An 11,591-nucleotide genomic window follows, 5' to 3' on the forward strand; every position below is an offset into this window, starting at 1 on the left:
ACACTTCAACTGGAAAATGTCTTCTGGTAATTTTAGACTAATTATTTCAGGTCCTTTTTCTCTGGGACAACCAAGCACAGATTATGACCTCTTATTAGCATACTCTAAATATCATAAAGGGTAACAATTATAACCTTCTTATAACTTTTTAGAAACTAAACATTTACTTATTCTTTATTACCACCATGTAGACCCATTTCTATGCCCTGATTATCTTTAGATCTTTTTGCACTTATTCCAGTGTATCTAAATCCTTAAAGTGTTATGCATAGAAAAAGATACAGATCTGCACTATTATTTGTGAGATCTGAAAAATATATTCTACTGACACAATTTGAAATTACATTACTTTTGAATTACATTACTGATTGATATCAATTCTACTTCAAAGACCCTTTTTGCACATATAAGAGCTGCTCATCCTGCTCTGACAAACTTGAGTTTTCTTAAATAAAGGCGTGTTTCTGTATTATCGAATATTAGCTCTCCCACCCAATTTCATATCATTTGTAAATTTGGTGACTGTTCAGTCTATCTCTTTGTTCAAAATAACTGTCAAAATGGTTGATGTGTACCTGGCTTAGGACTTAACCCTGCAGCCCTCACTTTGTACTTCTGGATTAATTTTAAGGACCCACTGTTAGCCTCCTTAAACATTACACCTAGTTCATATTTGTCTAGCTTAATAATAATGTTATGTGATAGTTTAAATGCTTTACTGAAATCAAGATATATGAAATGTTCTCCATTCCCCTATATTAAAACTGGATTTAAAAAAAAAAAACAACTCAAAATAAGCTTAGTGTGACAAAATTTCTTGAAAAATCTATTCAGGCTTCTGCTGATTACAATAACATTTAAAATGCTGATTTTGTTTTGAAGCCCAATGAGTGATAAAACTTGAACCTGTTAGGAAGAAAATAATCAACAAATAAAATGGGATGCTTAAAACTGTTCAAAGTGTATTTCCCCTATAGAAATTAGGGAAAATAAGAATGCTAGGTCCCAGTGTTCTTTTGAACATTTGTATTTAATGTAAATGGCATACGAAGAAAAACATTTCAGGGATGACCTTTTTCAAATGAGCCTGGATTTAGCCATTTAAGCATCTCACCAACTATATTAAAAAAGAATAGCAAAATGCGAGTACATGTTAATAGTTTTTTTTTTACAAATATGAAATATTTGGGTGTATTTTATTATCTGTATCGGAATACAGTCATTTTAGTAGATAGTCACATTTTCCTTATTAGGGACCATACTTACTTTAAAAAAATATACCTTTGGGGATGATAGTAATGCAGAATTTTTCAGACTATAAGACGCACCGGAGTATAAGACGCAACAAGATTTTGAAGAGGTAAATCTTTTTAAAAAATTCTTTGCCCTCCCTGGCCCCTAAGAGCACTCTGCAGGCCTCCCAAACCCTCTGCATGCCATTTTTTGCAAAAAACAGGGCGTGCAGAGGATTTGGGAGTCCTGTAGAGTGCTCCTGGGGGCTGGGGAGGGCAAAAACACTGTTTTTATGAAAAACCCGTTTTCACTAGCTTTTGCCCACCCCAGCCCCCAGGAGTAATCTACAAGCCTCCCAAACCCCCTGCATGTCTTGTTTGTTTTTTGCTTGTTTTGCCCTCCCCAGCCCCCAGGAGCACTTTGTAGGCCTCTAAAACCCTCTGCATGTCCATTTTTACGAAAAACGGGATGCGTGGGGCAGGGTTTCGGGAGGCCAAAAATGCTGTATTCAATGTATAAGATGCACCCAAATTTTCACTCTTTGGGGGGGGAATGTGCATCTTATACTCCAAAAATACTGTAATTCTCTTTATTCTAGAGGTATACAATATTCTGAAATATAAATTAATCAAACAACCTGGTTCGGTTAAGTCATGGCAACATTAATCAAAGCTAAGCATAACCAACCTTTAATGCAATCACTAAATTTTTAACAGTTTGTGCTTCCACAAGATGTGTAAGAGCTATCAGTTTATATTACCTTGAAAAGAAATTGTGCTGTTGTTGAAGATAAATCACTTGGTTATACCAACTTACGCTATCAGCAGACCTTGTGACATAATTCTTCTGAGTACATCCTCTCCAGCAACTAAGGGCACCACTGATTTCTTGTGGTTTTGTTTTCCTGGTATATATTATGTACATAGAATGTTGTAACAGTCTGATCCATTAAGACAGATTAAATGAAGACTATACAGTGACTGTCATGGAGTGAACATTCACCTACTCAATACTTCTGAAGCAATACACTATTGATGACTCCCTCCCTACGCAATTCCGTGAAAAAGAACCAGTTTTAATTTAAGAGCAGTTTAAATGGTAGACTGCAGTTAACAGTTTATTAGAAATACATCTGCATTATGTTAGAAAAACATACCTTTACCTAAACATACTTAGTTTCTGTTTGAAAGTCTCATGTTACTTTACATTCTTGTTAACTTTATTTTTTCCGCCTAACATACCTTCCCTTTAGAGCTAAACTGATTTATACATTTCAGACACCATTACCATGTAATAATCTCTTAATCCTCTCAACTATACTCAAAAATCTGTCAACTCTGCCTAACACTATGCAATTTCCTTGCTACAAAGATGTGACTGCTTGCATGCCCATGGATATGATCCCTTTAGCTCAATCCATACTTCTTGATAAGATTACCTAATTGTACTACTGTAACTCTCAATCTATTCCTTTGCCAGGTACCTGCCTGAAAAGCCTATGATTAAATACCACTATTTTTTCCAGTGACAGTTAATTTACAGAGTTTCTTCTTATGCACAGGAGAGAACAAAGCCAAAGAAAAATTGTAACAGCCACAATACATAAAGTTTAATACAACAACCTTCCCTCTTATACCCCTGTTTCATGCATGCTGTGAAAGATGTAACAAAAATGCATTTTGCAATTTAAGTAGACCCGTTTCAGAACTTCATTTCTAAGAAAGCTCATTTCTGTGGTATCAGGAATATGCTAATTATTTTGGTAGATTTCAGATGGCTTACTATACATTAAATACCTTGTTCATATCTGTGGCTTTCATACACAAATGTTATATTAGGACAGTACTGTCAACTTGCTCTTGAAAAACATGCTAAAGCAAATATTCTACTACATATATTCTACTATATTGAAGAGCAGTCTATGCACAAATTTAATGCTGCAGAAGTCCATCAATTCAATTAACACAGGTTGATTTTCTTCATCTTCGATATCTTTTGTGTTACGTTGTAGTGAGTGTGGTACTTTAACCCATGCTGTGCAAAATATATTTCCAGGAGGAAATGGAGCGCTCTTTATACAGAAAAGTAGTTTCATGCTATCTAGGAAAAGATGGGACTGAAACTAAATTAGGTTTCACATTCTTGAATTAGAAAAGAATCCTTGAAGTCCTAAACTTTATTATGCCAATTCATAAGCAGTTCCTGTAGTGCAATCGATCACATTCTCTTTCAGCCAAAGAACAGTAATCTGGATGGTGAAATCCATTAAGCCACAATTCACAGGGTAAGTGGAATCCTTTGTACGCTGTACAAAATCTCACCAACTGAAAAGGAGAAAAGCAGCGGTCATTGTATTATGGAAGTATGCTTATCAGTATGTTTCAGGATGAAGAAGACATAAACCAAAAATAGGAGGAAAGATTGGATCTTTTAATTCTCTTTGTCCGTTGTCCTCATAGCTGCATCTCCTATGTATTTTTCCTTTCACGTATCATAGAAAAATATGCTACTTCTGTTCTCTTTTCCAGACAATCACCATGCCTTTGGCATCACTGGATGCCAAGAGACTCTCATCGCAGTTAAAGCTGACATCCAAGACTGCAGCGCTGTGTCCTTGAAGTTTGTTAACAATAGCTTTGGTGGCCCGTTCCACATCAAAGAAATACACACACATATCTTCACTTCCAGTCACTGAAATGCACAAAAACAAATGATTAGAATAAAACCTTCATTAAATAGAGGCCCTTAATAAAGGAGGGGGTCTTTAATTCTTTTTAACTCTTATTAGAGTAAATCATGTGCAATGGAAAACACCAAAAGCACAGGACTAGAAGCAGCTGCAGAGAACTGGCTCAGCTGCATTATTTTTGCAATTACAGAATGGCCATACAAGCATCGTACCAATGCAAGCGCCTTGGCGAAAAGACATGAGGGGGCAGAAAATGCTGTGGACAGGATGTGAGCTCTGTTGTATTTGGAAGCTTCTCTTAAGCTGCAACGTTCCTTCATTATCCACTACCCTGTCAGGAAAAGTAAAAGGAATGGTGTAAGCATGTATATATATATAAATGCCCTTAAATGGGATTTATTAATATTCTGCATATACAAATAAAGCATGGCTTTTGGTGCAATAGCATCATACCTATATAACAACAGCTTGTTAATACATGCATTAATGAGGAGAGAAGGATCACGTGCTTCTCTGCTGATCCAGGAACGGGCTGAGATACTGGTGATAGAACTTCCTTCGTTAACTATGAGGCGCTTGGCTTTGGTCAGTTTTCCTGCAAAAATGAAATGAAGCAGAAACTGACTGATCCAAACTGGGCTGCAACTTATCTCTGCAGGATCATCTTGGAAACTCACCTGTTGCCATGTCAAAGAGGAATGAGAATATGCTGCCTTTGTCATCTCCTGCCCAGAGGATGCGCCCAGAAGAATCAAAGGAGAGGGAGAGGACTCGGCCTGTTAGTTTGCTTGAGCCACCCTTCGCTTTTTTCCCTGTTGAGATGTTCATCACATGAAGGTTGTGTTTTCCATTTCCCACCTGATGGATAGATAAAGAAATTAGTTTTTGTAGCTTGCACTAAAAAAAATAGGAGGAACTAGCAACATACAGGTAGTCCTAATAACTGGGTTGCTTAGCGATTGTTTGAAGTTCCAAAGGACTTACCTGGGAGATACTTATGACCTGGATTTGAAGTCCCAATGATCAGGTGTCGCCCCCCCCCCCCTTTACATGACTGAACTCTGCAGAATCCACAGAAATGTACCGTATTTTTCAGAGTATAAGATGCACCTTTTTTCCTCAAAAGAGGCTGAAAATCTGGGTGAGTCTTGTACATCGAATACAGCATTTTTTGCATCCCGAAACCCCACCCCGTTCACCAAAATGGCTGTGCCTAACTTTATGGAGGCTTTCAGAGAGCTCCTGGGGGCTGGGGAGGGCAGAAATGAACACAAATGGGCCATTTTTGCTACCCCAGCCCCCAGCAGCACTCTATAAGCTTCCATAAGGCTATGCATACACTTTTTTTTTTGACAAAAAAGGGCCAGTTTCCGTGAAAAATGGGCCGTTTTGGGGAGGTTTGCAGAGTGCAAAAACTTTTTTTTCCTTTCGGAAAGCTCTTTGGTTAAAGTGATTGATGAGAATTAGATTGATGAAATGCTTTAACTAATTGATGAGAATTACATTGATCAAGTGCTGTGCCAAACAAAGTCTTAGGTGCTGCAGATTGTCAGTGATTTCCTCCTCAAGCACATGGATAAATACACCTGGAAACATCTACCTACCTACCTACTGTATTTTTCTCTCTTTCTTTCCCTCTCTATCCCTCTACCTACCTATTTTTTTTAAAAAATTGCCTCTTCAAAACCTTGGTGCGTCTTATACTCCGAAAAATACGGTTATCACATTTTACAAAGTTTTTCTCCCAAACCAGCATTTATTTCATTTCCGGCAAAACCACAATCATAATGATCCCTAGTTCACTTAATGTCTACTGCATTTGCTTAACAACTGTGATTCTCTTAATGATCGCCACAAAAGAGGTTGTAAAATCAGGTTGGTCATGTGATTATGATTGTCACAAGTTATGATTGTGATGGGCTCGGCTCCCTGAAAATAGAATTAGAATGGTAACCCTTCTAAATAGAATTAAAATTGAAACCCTAACCTAGCCCACCCCTATCTTCATAAGAGAGGTGGATTAATATGGGGGAAAGGGTAATTTAATGTTTAACTTTTTATAACCAGACCCCTTTACTGTCCCCTCTCTCACATTAGAGAAGAATCAGAATATCAATGCTTTTAAATCGTTTAGTGCATTCCTTACTTGCATCATGGGAATAAAGTTGAGTAATAAACTCCAATGTAAGCTAGTGTTTCTGGAATGTCAAAGGCCCAATTTCTCATAATACATACTCAGGAGAGAAAAGGAAAGCATATCATCGTTACTTCACTCACCACGGTGAGATTATTATTCATAGGTTGAAAAGTACAGCAAAGAAGCTCAGAAGCATCTGGATCTGGAATCTCCCGGATACACTTGCCATCCTCTGTAGCCCAAATGCGCATTGTGGCATCAAGTGAAGTGGAAACGATAATGTCATTGGAGAGAGACCAAGCAAAGTCCGATACGCCACGGCTGTGTCCTTTCAGCACTCGAAGCACCACAGGGGGAGTGGGTACTAACTGACACACTGAAATGGTGCCATCTAGAGAGCAGCAGGCTAGTAGGTGTTTGTCGTCATTGGCAAACTGAACTTTAGGCACTGATGAGGAGGAAGAGGAGGAGGAGGAGGAGGAGGAGGAGAGAAAAATCATTAAATTGATATTTGGACTATCCAGAGCAGTGTTTCTCAACCTTGGCAACTTGAAGATGTCTGGACTTCAACTCCCAGAATTCCCCAGCCAGCGAATGCCAGCGAATGCTGGCTGGGGAATTCGGGGAGTTGAAGTCCAGACATCTTCAAGTTGCCAAGGTTGAGAAACACTGATCCAGAGTATTGTATATTATTCTGGATTTTTCTTATGCTATTTCTTCCTGCATCAATACGATTATCAAATTGGTTGAGGAATATCTTGAGCAGTGTGGTGGAACAAAGAGGGCCCTCTGTTAAGCTACCAGACTTCAATAACTTAAACATCTACTTAGCAGCATTGATTGCCACCTTGATGTTAACCTTCCTCAACTAATGTGGCCACAGCTGAAGATTCGGGACAGCAGGGGAAATTTGGGGGCAGCTATTACAAAGTCTTTCTCACTATTCCATTTCCCATAGTTCTTACTTTTATCCCCCCCCCCCCCCCCCAAAGGCAAGAATCGTAATAAACTCTTTTTTGGATAAGGGATTCGATCAATACTTAGTATCCATCTTTTCTTTTTTTTTTGCAAATAATAATATACATGCCTTTTATTGTGTTGACAGACAGAAGAAAGAGGCTTAGCAGTGCCTTTACGTAGTTGATTGTTATATTCTTCCTCTACTCACCAGCTTCATCCACATGCTGGTCAAAGATATGATACATGCCAGCAAAGGCATAGTTCTCACTTAGTGTAGTATCCCCAGCCATAGCACGACTAGCTTCAGCCACTGAAGTGGGGACAACGCTCCCTGGGGATCTAAGGAAGAGAATAATATAAACTGACAGATCATCAACAGAAATGGGGCAAGGAGACAAGGCAACACTAAAGAACCTTTATTCTTTGATTAAATATACCGAACTCACAACATTGGGTATCACCAGACTTTTCTGATTAAAACTTTTTTTTTTTTTTAAAGTAATATGCAGCAAGTGAGCAGATTGACTAGAACATGGGACCTTTTTCTCTAGCTGGCTTTATACCTTTCATCGTAGGCAGCTCGGTTCATTTGAGCTTGCAGCTGATAGGAACCCCGGCTGACAGAGCGGCGGTGGCCTCGGGCACCCAGTGCTCTTGGGTCGTCATCAAAATCCTATTGTTACAACACATAATTTTTACATTTTAAGATAGAAATTTCTTGGCAGACACAATGCAGAGGAACGCTATGTGAAGGGAAGATATGGCCAAGCTTGTCCCTAGAAATGCTGGATTGGAAACAATCGCAATGAAACGTCAGTGCTATACAGTGGTGGGATTCAAATAATTTAACAACCAGTTCTCTGCCCTAATGACCAGCAGGGTAGGTGGGGCTCAGTGGTCATGTTACTGGGTGGGCATGGCCAAATCAACATCACTCACGTTGATGGACGCTTCACCTTAGCTGTTACAATGTAATAAGGGTTAACCAGAGAGGCAGTTTCTATAAGCAGGTCAATAAAGACTAGGCTAGAAACAACACCAGAATGTTTCCTTCCTGCCTTCCTTATAGGATTAACCCTGTAAAGTGGAAAAAAACAAAAGGAGATTTCTTCCAACAACCGGTTCTCCGAACTGCTTAGAAAGTTATCAACCGGTTCTCCCGAATAGGTGCGAACTGGCTGAACTATATTAGGTAACATGGTATTGACAAATTCTGTCTCATCCTTTCCTCTCCCCAATTCTTGTTTGGATATTTTCAACTTCTTGTGACTAGAAAAGTGTAAATAATTTCTAAGAAACAAGGTGCTACTTTTTAAATTCTTTCAAATGGTCTAGGCTAGGGTTATGCTTTTTTCCTGTTATACCAAACCTCTTTGAAACACAGAATCAGAATTATGCAAGACTGATTCAATGCAATTAAGTTTCCCAAGCTTTTATTTAAAAAAAAAACACTTCATTATCCCAGAACTGAACTGATTATCATCAGGCTATTCTTAATATGCAAAAAAACCCCGAGTACCTCCATGCGATCAAGTGTAGTGCGACTGCTTCGGACGATGCTGTTGCTGTAGGCTCGAAAGCTGCTCTGTTCTGAGAGTGGGCCGTAGCGCTGGGCCAGAAGCTGACTGCGTAGCCGCAGGTATTGCTTGCGAAGCAAGGGATCGAAGCCTGCTTTAGCGTTGTCACGCAGCAACTGGCTTCGTCTGCGGATGTATTGTGTACGGAACTGAGGGAAGTTTGGGGTGCGGTACGCGTTGTATCTGCAAGACAAGATGATGCATTAGCCGCCTGACACCTCAGCCAATAGTGTCCTTGTTGAATTTAACCTTCTCTTTTGCTTAGCATCATTTTGAGTTTTCATTAATCAAGAGAGTATAAAATTCTCTGCAGCTCAAAGTCCTAGGCTCATCTCAGTACTGTGGTGTAATCACACGTCAGTATGCATTTAAATCCACTAAAGGAAAAATACTGATTTAGAATAAAGTTCCTTCATTGTTCTTTCCACGTCAGGTAAATCTTCCCTCTCTCAAATGAAAACATTTTGTTCTCAAAAATCAAGATGGCAGAGAGCTTTTTTTCCATTTCTCAGGTCATATCCTCAATGTTCATTCCTAAACTCATCATGTAGTACTAAACTATAATCTGTTTATAGGAATAAAATCTCAAGATTTATGAAGCTGTGTTCTCAATAATGTACTTTCCTGAACAGCAACTAAGAACAACCTGTTCCGTACACTTAACGTATTTGTAAGCATGTATGCTAGAATTATATCTTGCATTTTTTGTTCAGAAGCTCAAGATAATATAGTCCTCCCAATTCACTCCATAACAACAATCCTGTGAGGTAGAACAGGCTGAGAGACAACAATTAAGTCTGATAGGTGGTTTCATGGCTCAATGTACATGATCCTGGGTCCCAGATGATGCCAATCTAGCATCTTAACTACTACACCATACTGGCATACTTCCTTTTCCTTGTTGCTCAAGCCACCTATGCATCCAACCTAGGAGCCTCACCGTGCATCTACAGCCAACACTTGTTGCCACACTGCTGCCATGCCCCACACCGCCACTGGCTGCTCAGGGGTGCTGGTAACTGGGTGCCTGCAGTCAGAAGAGTACAAAGAACTTAAGGGTCAGAGAAGGGTTTACAATGGGAAACAGTGTAATATAGTTCCATTTTTCAATATGCATTGTTTCAGCTCTACAAATTGCTAGGATCAAATTCATGTATTCAGGATGACCATCTTTTGTTATACATTTATTTGTTTATCAAATTTATATAGTAGCCGACCTCATCAAATCAATTCTGGGCAGCATACAAACAATTTGATAAAAACAACAGATGTAAAACCATCAAATATAAACAGCAGAGAAAGTACATTTCCTGAGACTCACTAAACATAGATTCATAACCAATGGTCCCTATGCAGAATGCCTACTCTGATAGGCTGATATAACAAGGCTGATAAATTTAAGCAAAGACAACTATCAGAGAGAACAGAACAGAAAATGTACATCTCAATGCACTGTAAGAGTTCTGCAGCAGGTTCTGACAAATTTCAATGAATGACAAGCCATTACTATTAATGGCATTTTTAGTGATATATGTGTATATGTGTGTGTGTGTGTGTGTATATACACACATACGCACGCACACACACATATATATAGCTGATAAAGGAGGAGATCCTGTGGCTTAGTGGCTAATACAACTGCCTACTATGTAATACAGCCCAGGTTCGAATCCCAGTAAGGGTATGGCTAGCTGATGAGAGCTAAATAGCTTGAAATAGATCTATACTAGTCTCCCTTTATTTATTTATCAGCACAAATGCAACACACACACACACACACACACAGACACATTCTGAATGCCAATTGTAAATCACAGACTTACTACTGCACATTTCCACCCTCACCTCCACCCAGAGGAAAGAAATATCGGGTTTGAAATTGAAGAGCAGCGATGTGTCCCCCACCCCCCACCCACCCCATACTGGCAACTACAACATAAGAGTAAATGAAGGCCTGACATTTTTCCATGATTCATGACAACAGCAGTAACAAAACTGATTCAGGCCTGCCCTCCCTCTTCTGCATTTATGAATGTTGATCTAACACTTCTGGAGGAATCAGGTTTGGAAGCCTGCATTAAAGAATCCGCACTCCAGTAATCTTCAAACCCCAGTTGGGCAAAAGGGTTATTTGTTTTTTAATTAGGAACCTAGCCATGCTTACAACAGCATATCTAAATTAGTCAAATCCAGGCCTCCAAAGGGCCTTGTGTGAGCTGTACCATTTCTTCACCTCTCTCCAAGCAGCATCCTATTTTTGTCAGAAAGATTGCCTAAAGCAGCCCAAACGACAGAGACTGGCAAAAGGGCAGATTCTCTATCAGACACTATATTGCCAAAAGTATTCGCTCACCCATCCAAATAATCAGATTCAGTTGTGAGCGAATACTTTTGTATGCTATTATTCTGCCAATGACAGATAACACTCTACAGTGGTCTATGGGGGTGGGGTGGGGGGGAGCAGGAGGAAAATGGAATCATGCTCAAGGAATGTTAGGGGGAAAAGACAATCATGGCAATCCCATTGATCAGATGGAAGAGGAAGGAAGGAGAGATGCTTTTCATGGTAGAATGGAGTCAGTTTCCCCCCCTCCCCTCCCCGGGGAGAGAGAAGCGAAGAGGATCGGGAGGGAACACACCTTCCAAGGGAGGCAAAAACCACCAGGTCTCCATGGTGACCACAACATTAGAAAGGAGGCCAAAAGACGATGGAGGAGCATCAAGACTGTCTCGTCTCCATGGCGACAGGCCCCGGGCTGTCTATTATGGGGTGCCTGCGGAAAAAATCAGCAGCCGGGGATGAGCTGCAATCTGAAAGGTTTCGGGGAAGTTGTATCAGAGTCATCGTACCTGAAGCGGCTCCCGGTTTCGCAAACCTGGCGGGGGTTCCGGCGGCGGCTGCGGCGGCGGCAGAGGGAACATCGGAAGGGAGAAAAGAGGGAGGGAGGCGGAGTCCGGATGGCTTCAGCCCAGCGGCGGTGGCCGCGGCGCATGC

The 11,591-nt window shown here is 40.1% G+C and overlaps 1 protein-coding gene across 2 annotated transcripts; it reads right to left on the reverse strand.

Annotated features, from left to right (window-relative positions):
• Positions 1 to 2,417: 2,417 nt before the first annotated feature.
• Positions 2,418 to 11,552, reverse strand: WDR13 (WD repeat domain 13). 2 transcript variants are annotated; one of them, XM_032210838.1, is made up of 11 exons: positions 11,447 to 11,535; positions 11,236 to 11,370; positions 9,537 to 9,623; positions 8,539 to 8,779; positions 7,583 to 7,692; positions 7,228 to 7,358; positions 6,200 to 6,507; positions 4,600 to 4,780; positions 4,376 to 4,517; positions 4,135 to 4,253; positions 2,418 to 3,924 (listed from the first exon to the last, which is right to left on the reverse strand). In XM_032210838.1, the coding sequence occupies exons 3-11, from the start codon at positions 9,575 to 9,577 to the stop codon at positions 3,740 to 3,742; spliced, it is 1,458 nt and encodes a 485-aa protein (XP_032066729.1). In that variant the 5' UTR covers positions 9,578 to 9,623; positions 11,236 to 11,370; positions 11,447 to 11,535; the 3' UTR covers positions 2,418 to 3,739. The 2 variants fall into 2 exon arrangements, with proteins under 2 accessions (XP_032066729.1, XP_032066728.1); XM_032210837.1 differs by lacking the exon at positions 11,236 to 11,370 and having other exon boundaries at positions 11,447 to 11,552.
• Positions 11,553 to 11,591: the final 39 nt, after the last annotated feature.

The sequence above is a fragment of the Thamnophis elegans genome, chromosome 2, assembly GCF_009769535.1.
Source record: "Thamnophis elegans isolate rThaEle1 chromosome 2, rThaEle1.pri, whole genome shotgun sequence".
Classification (NCBI taxonomy): domain Eukaryota; kingdom Metazoa; phylum Chordata; class Lepidosauria; order Squamata; family Colubridae; genus Thamnophis; species Thamnophis elegans.

What these genes read in the sequence shown, in the direction of transcription:
- WDR13 (XM_032210837.1), bottom strand. Translation starts at nt 9,577, where the DNA reads ATGGCAGCAGTGTGGCAACAAGTGTTGGCTGTAGATGCACG. An exon ending in CGAGCTGCCTACGATGAAAG is followed by an intron (nt 7,359 to 7,582) that starts GTATAAAGCCAG and finishes TCTCTTCCTTAG; the next exon opens with ATCCCCAGGGAGCGTTGTCC. An exon ending in CCTCTTTGACATGGCAACAG is followed by an intron (nt 4,518 to 4,599) that starts GTGAGTTTCCAA and finishes TCATTTTTGCAG; the next exon opens with GAAAACTGACCAAAGCCAAG.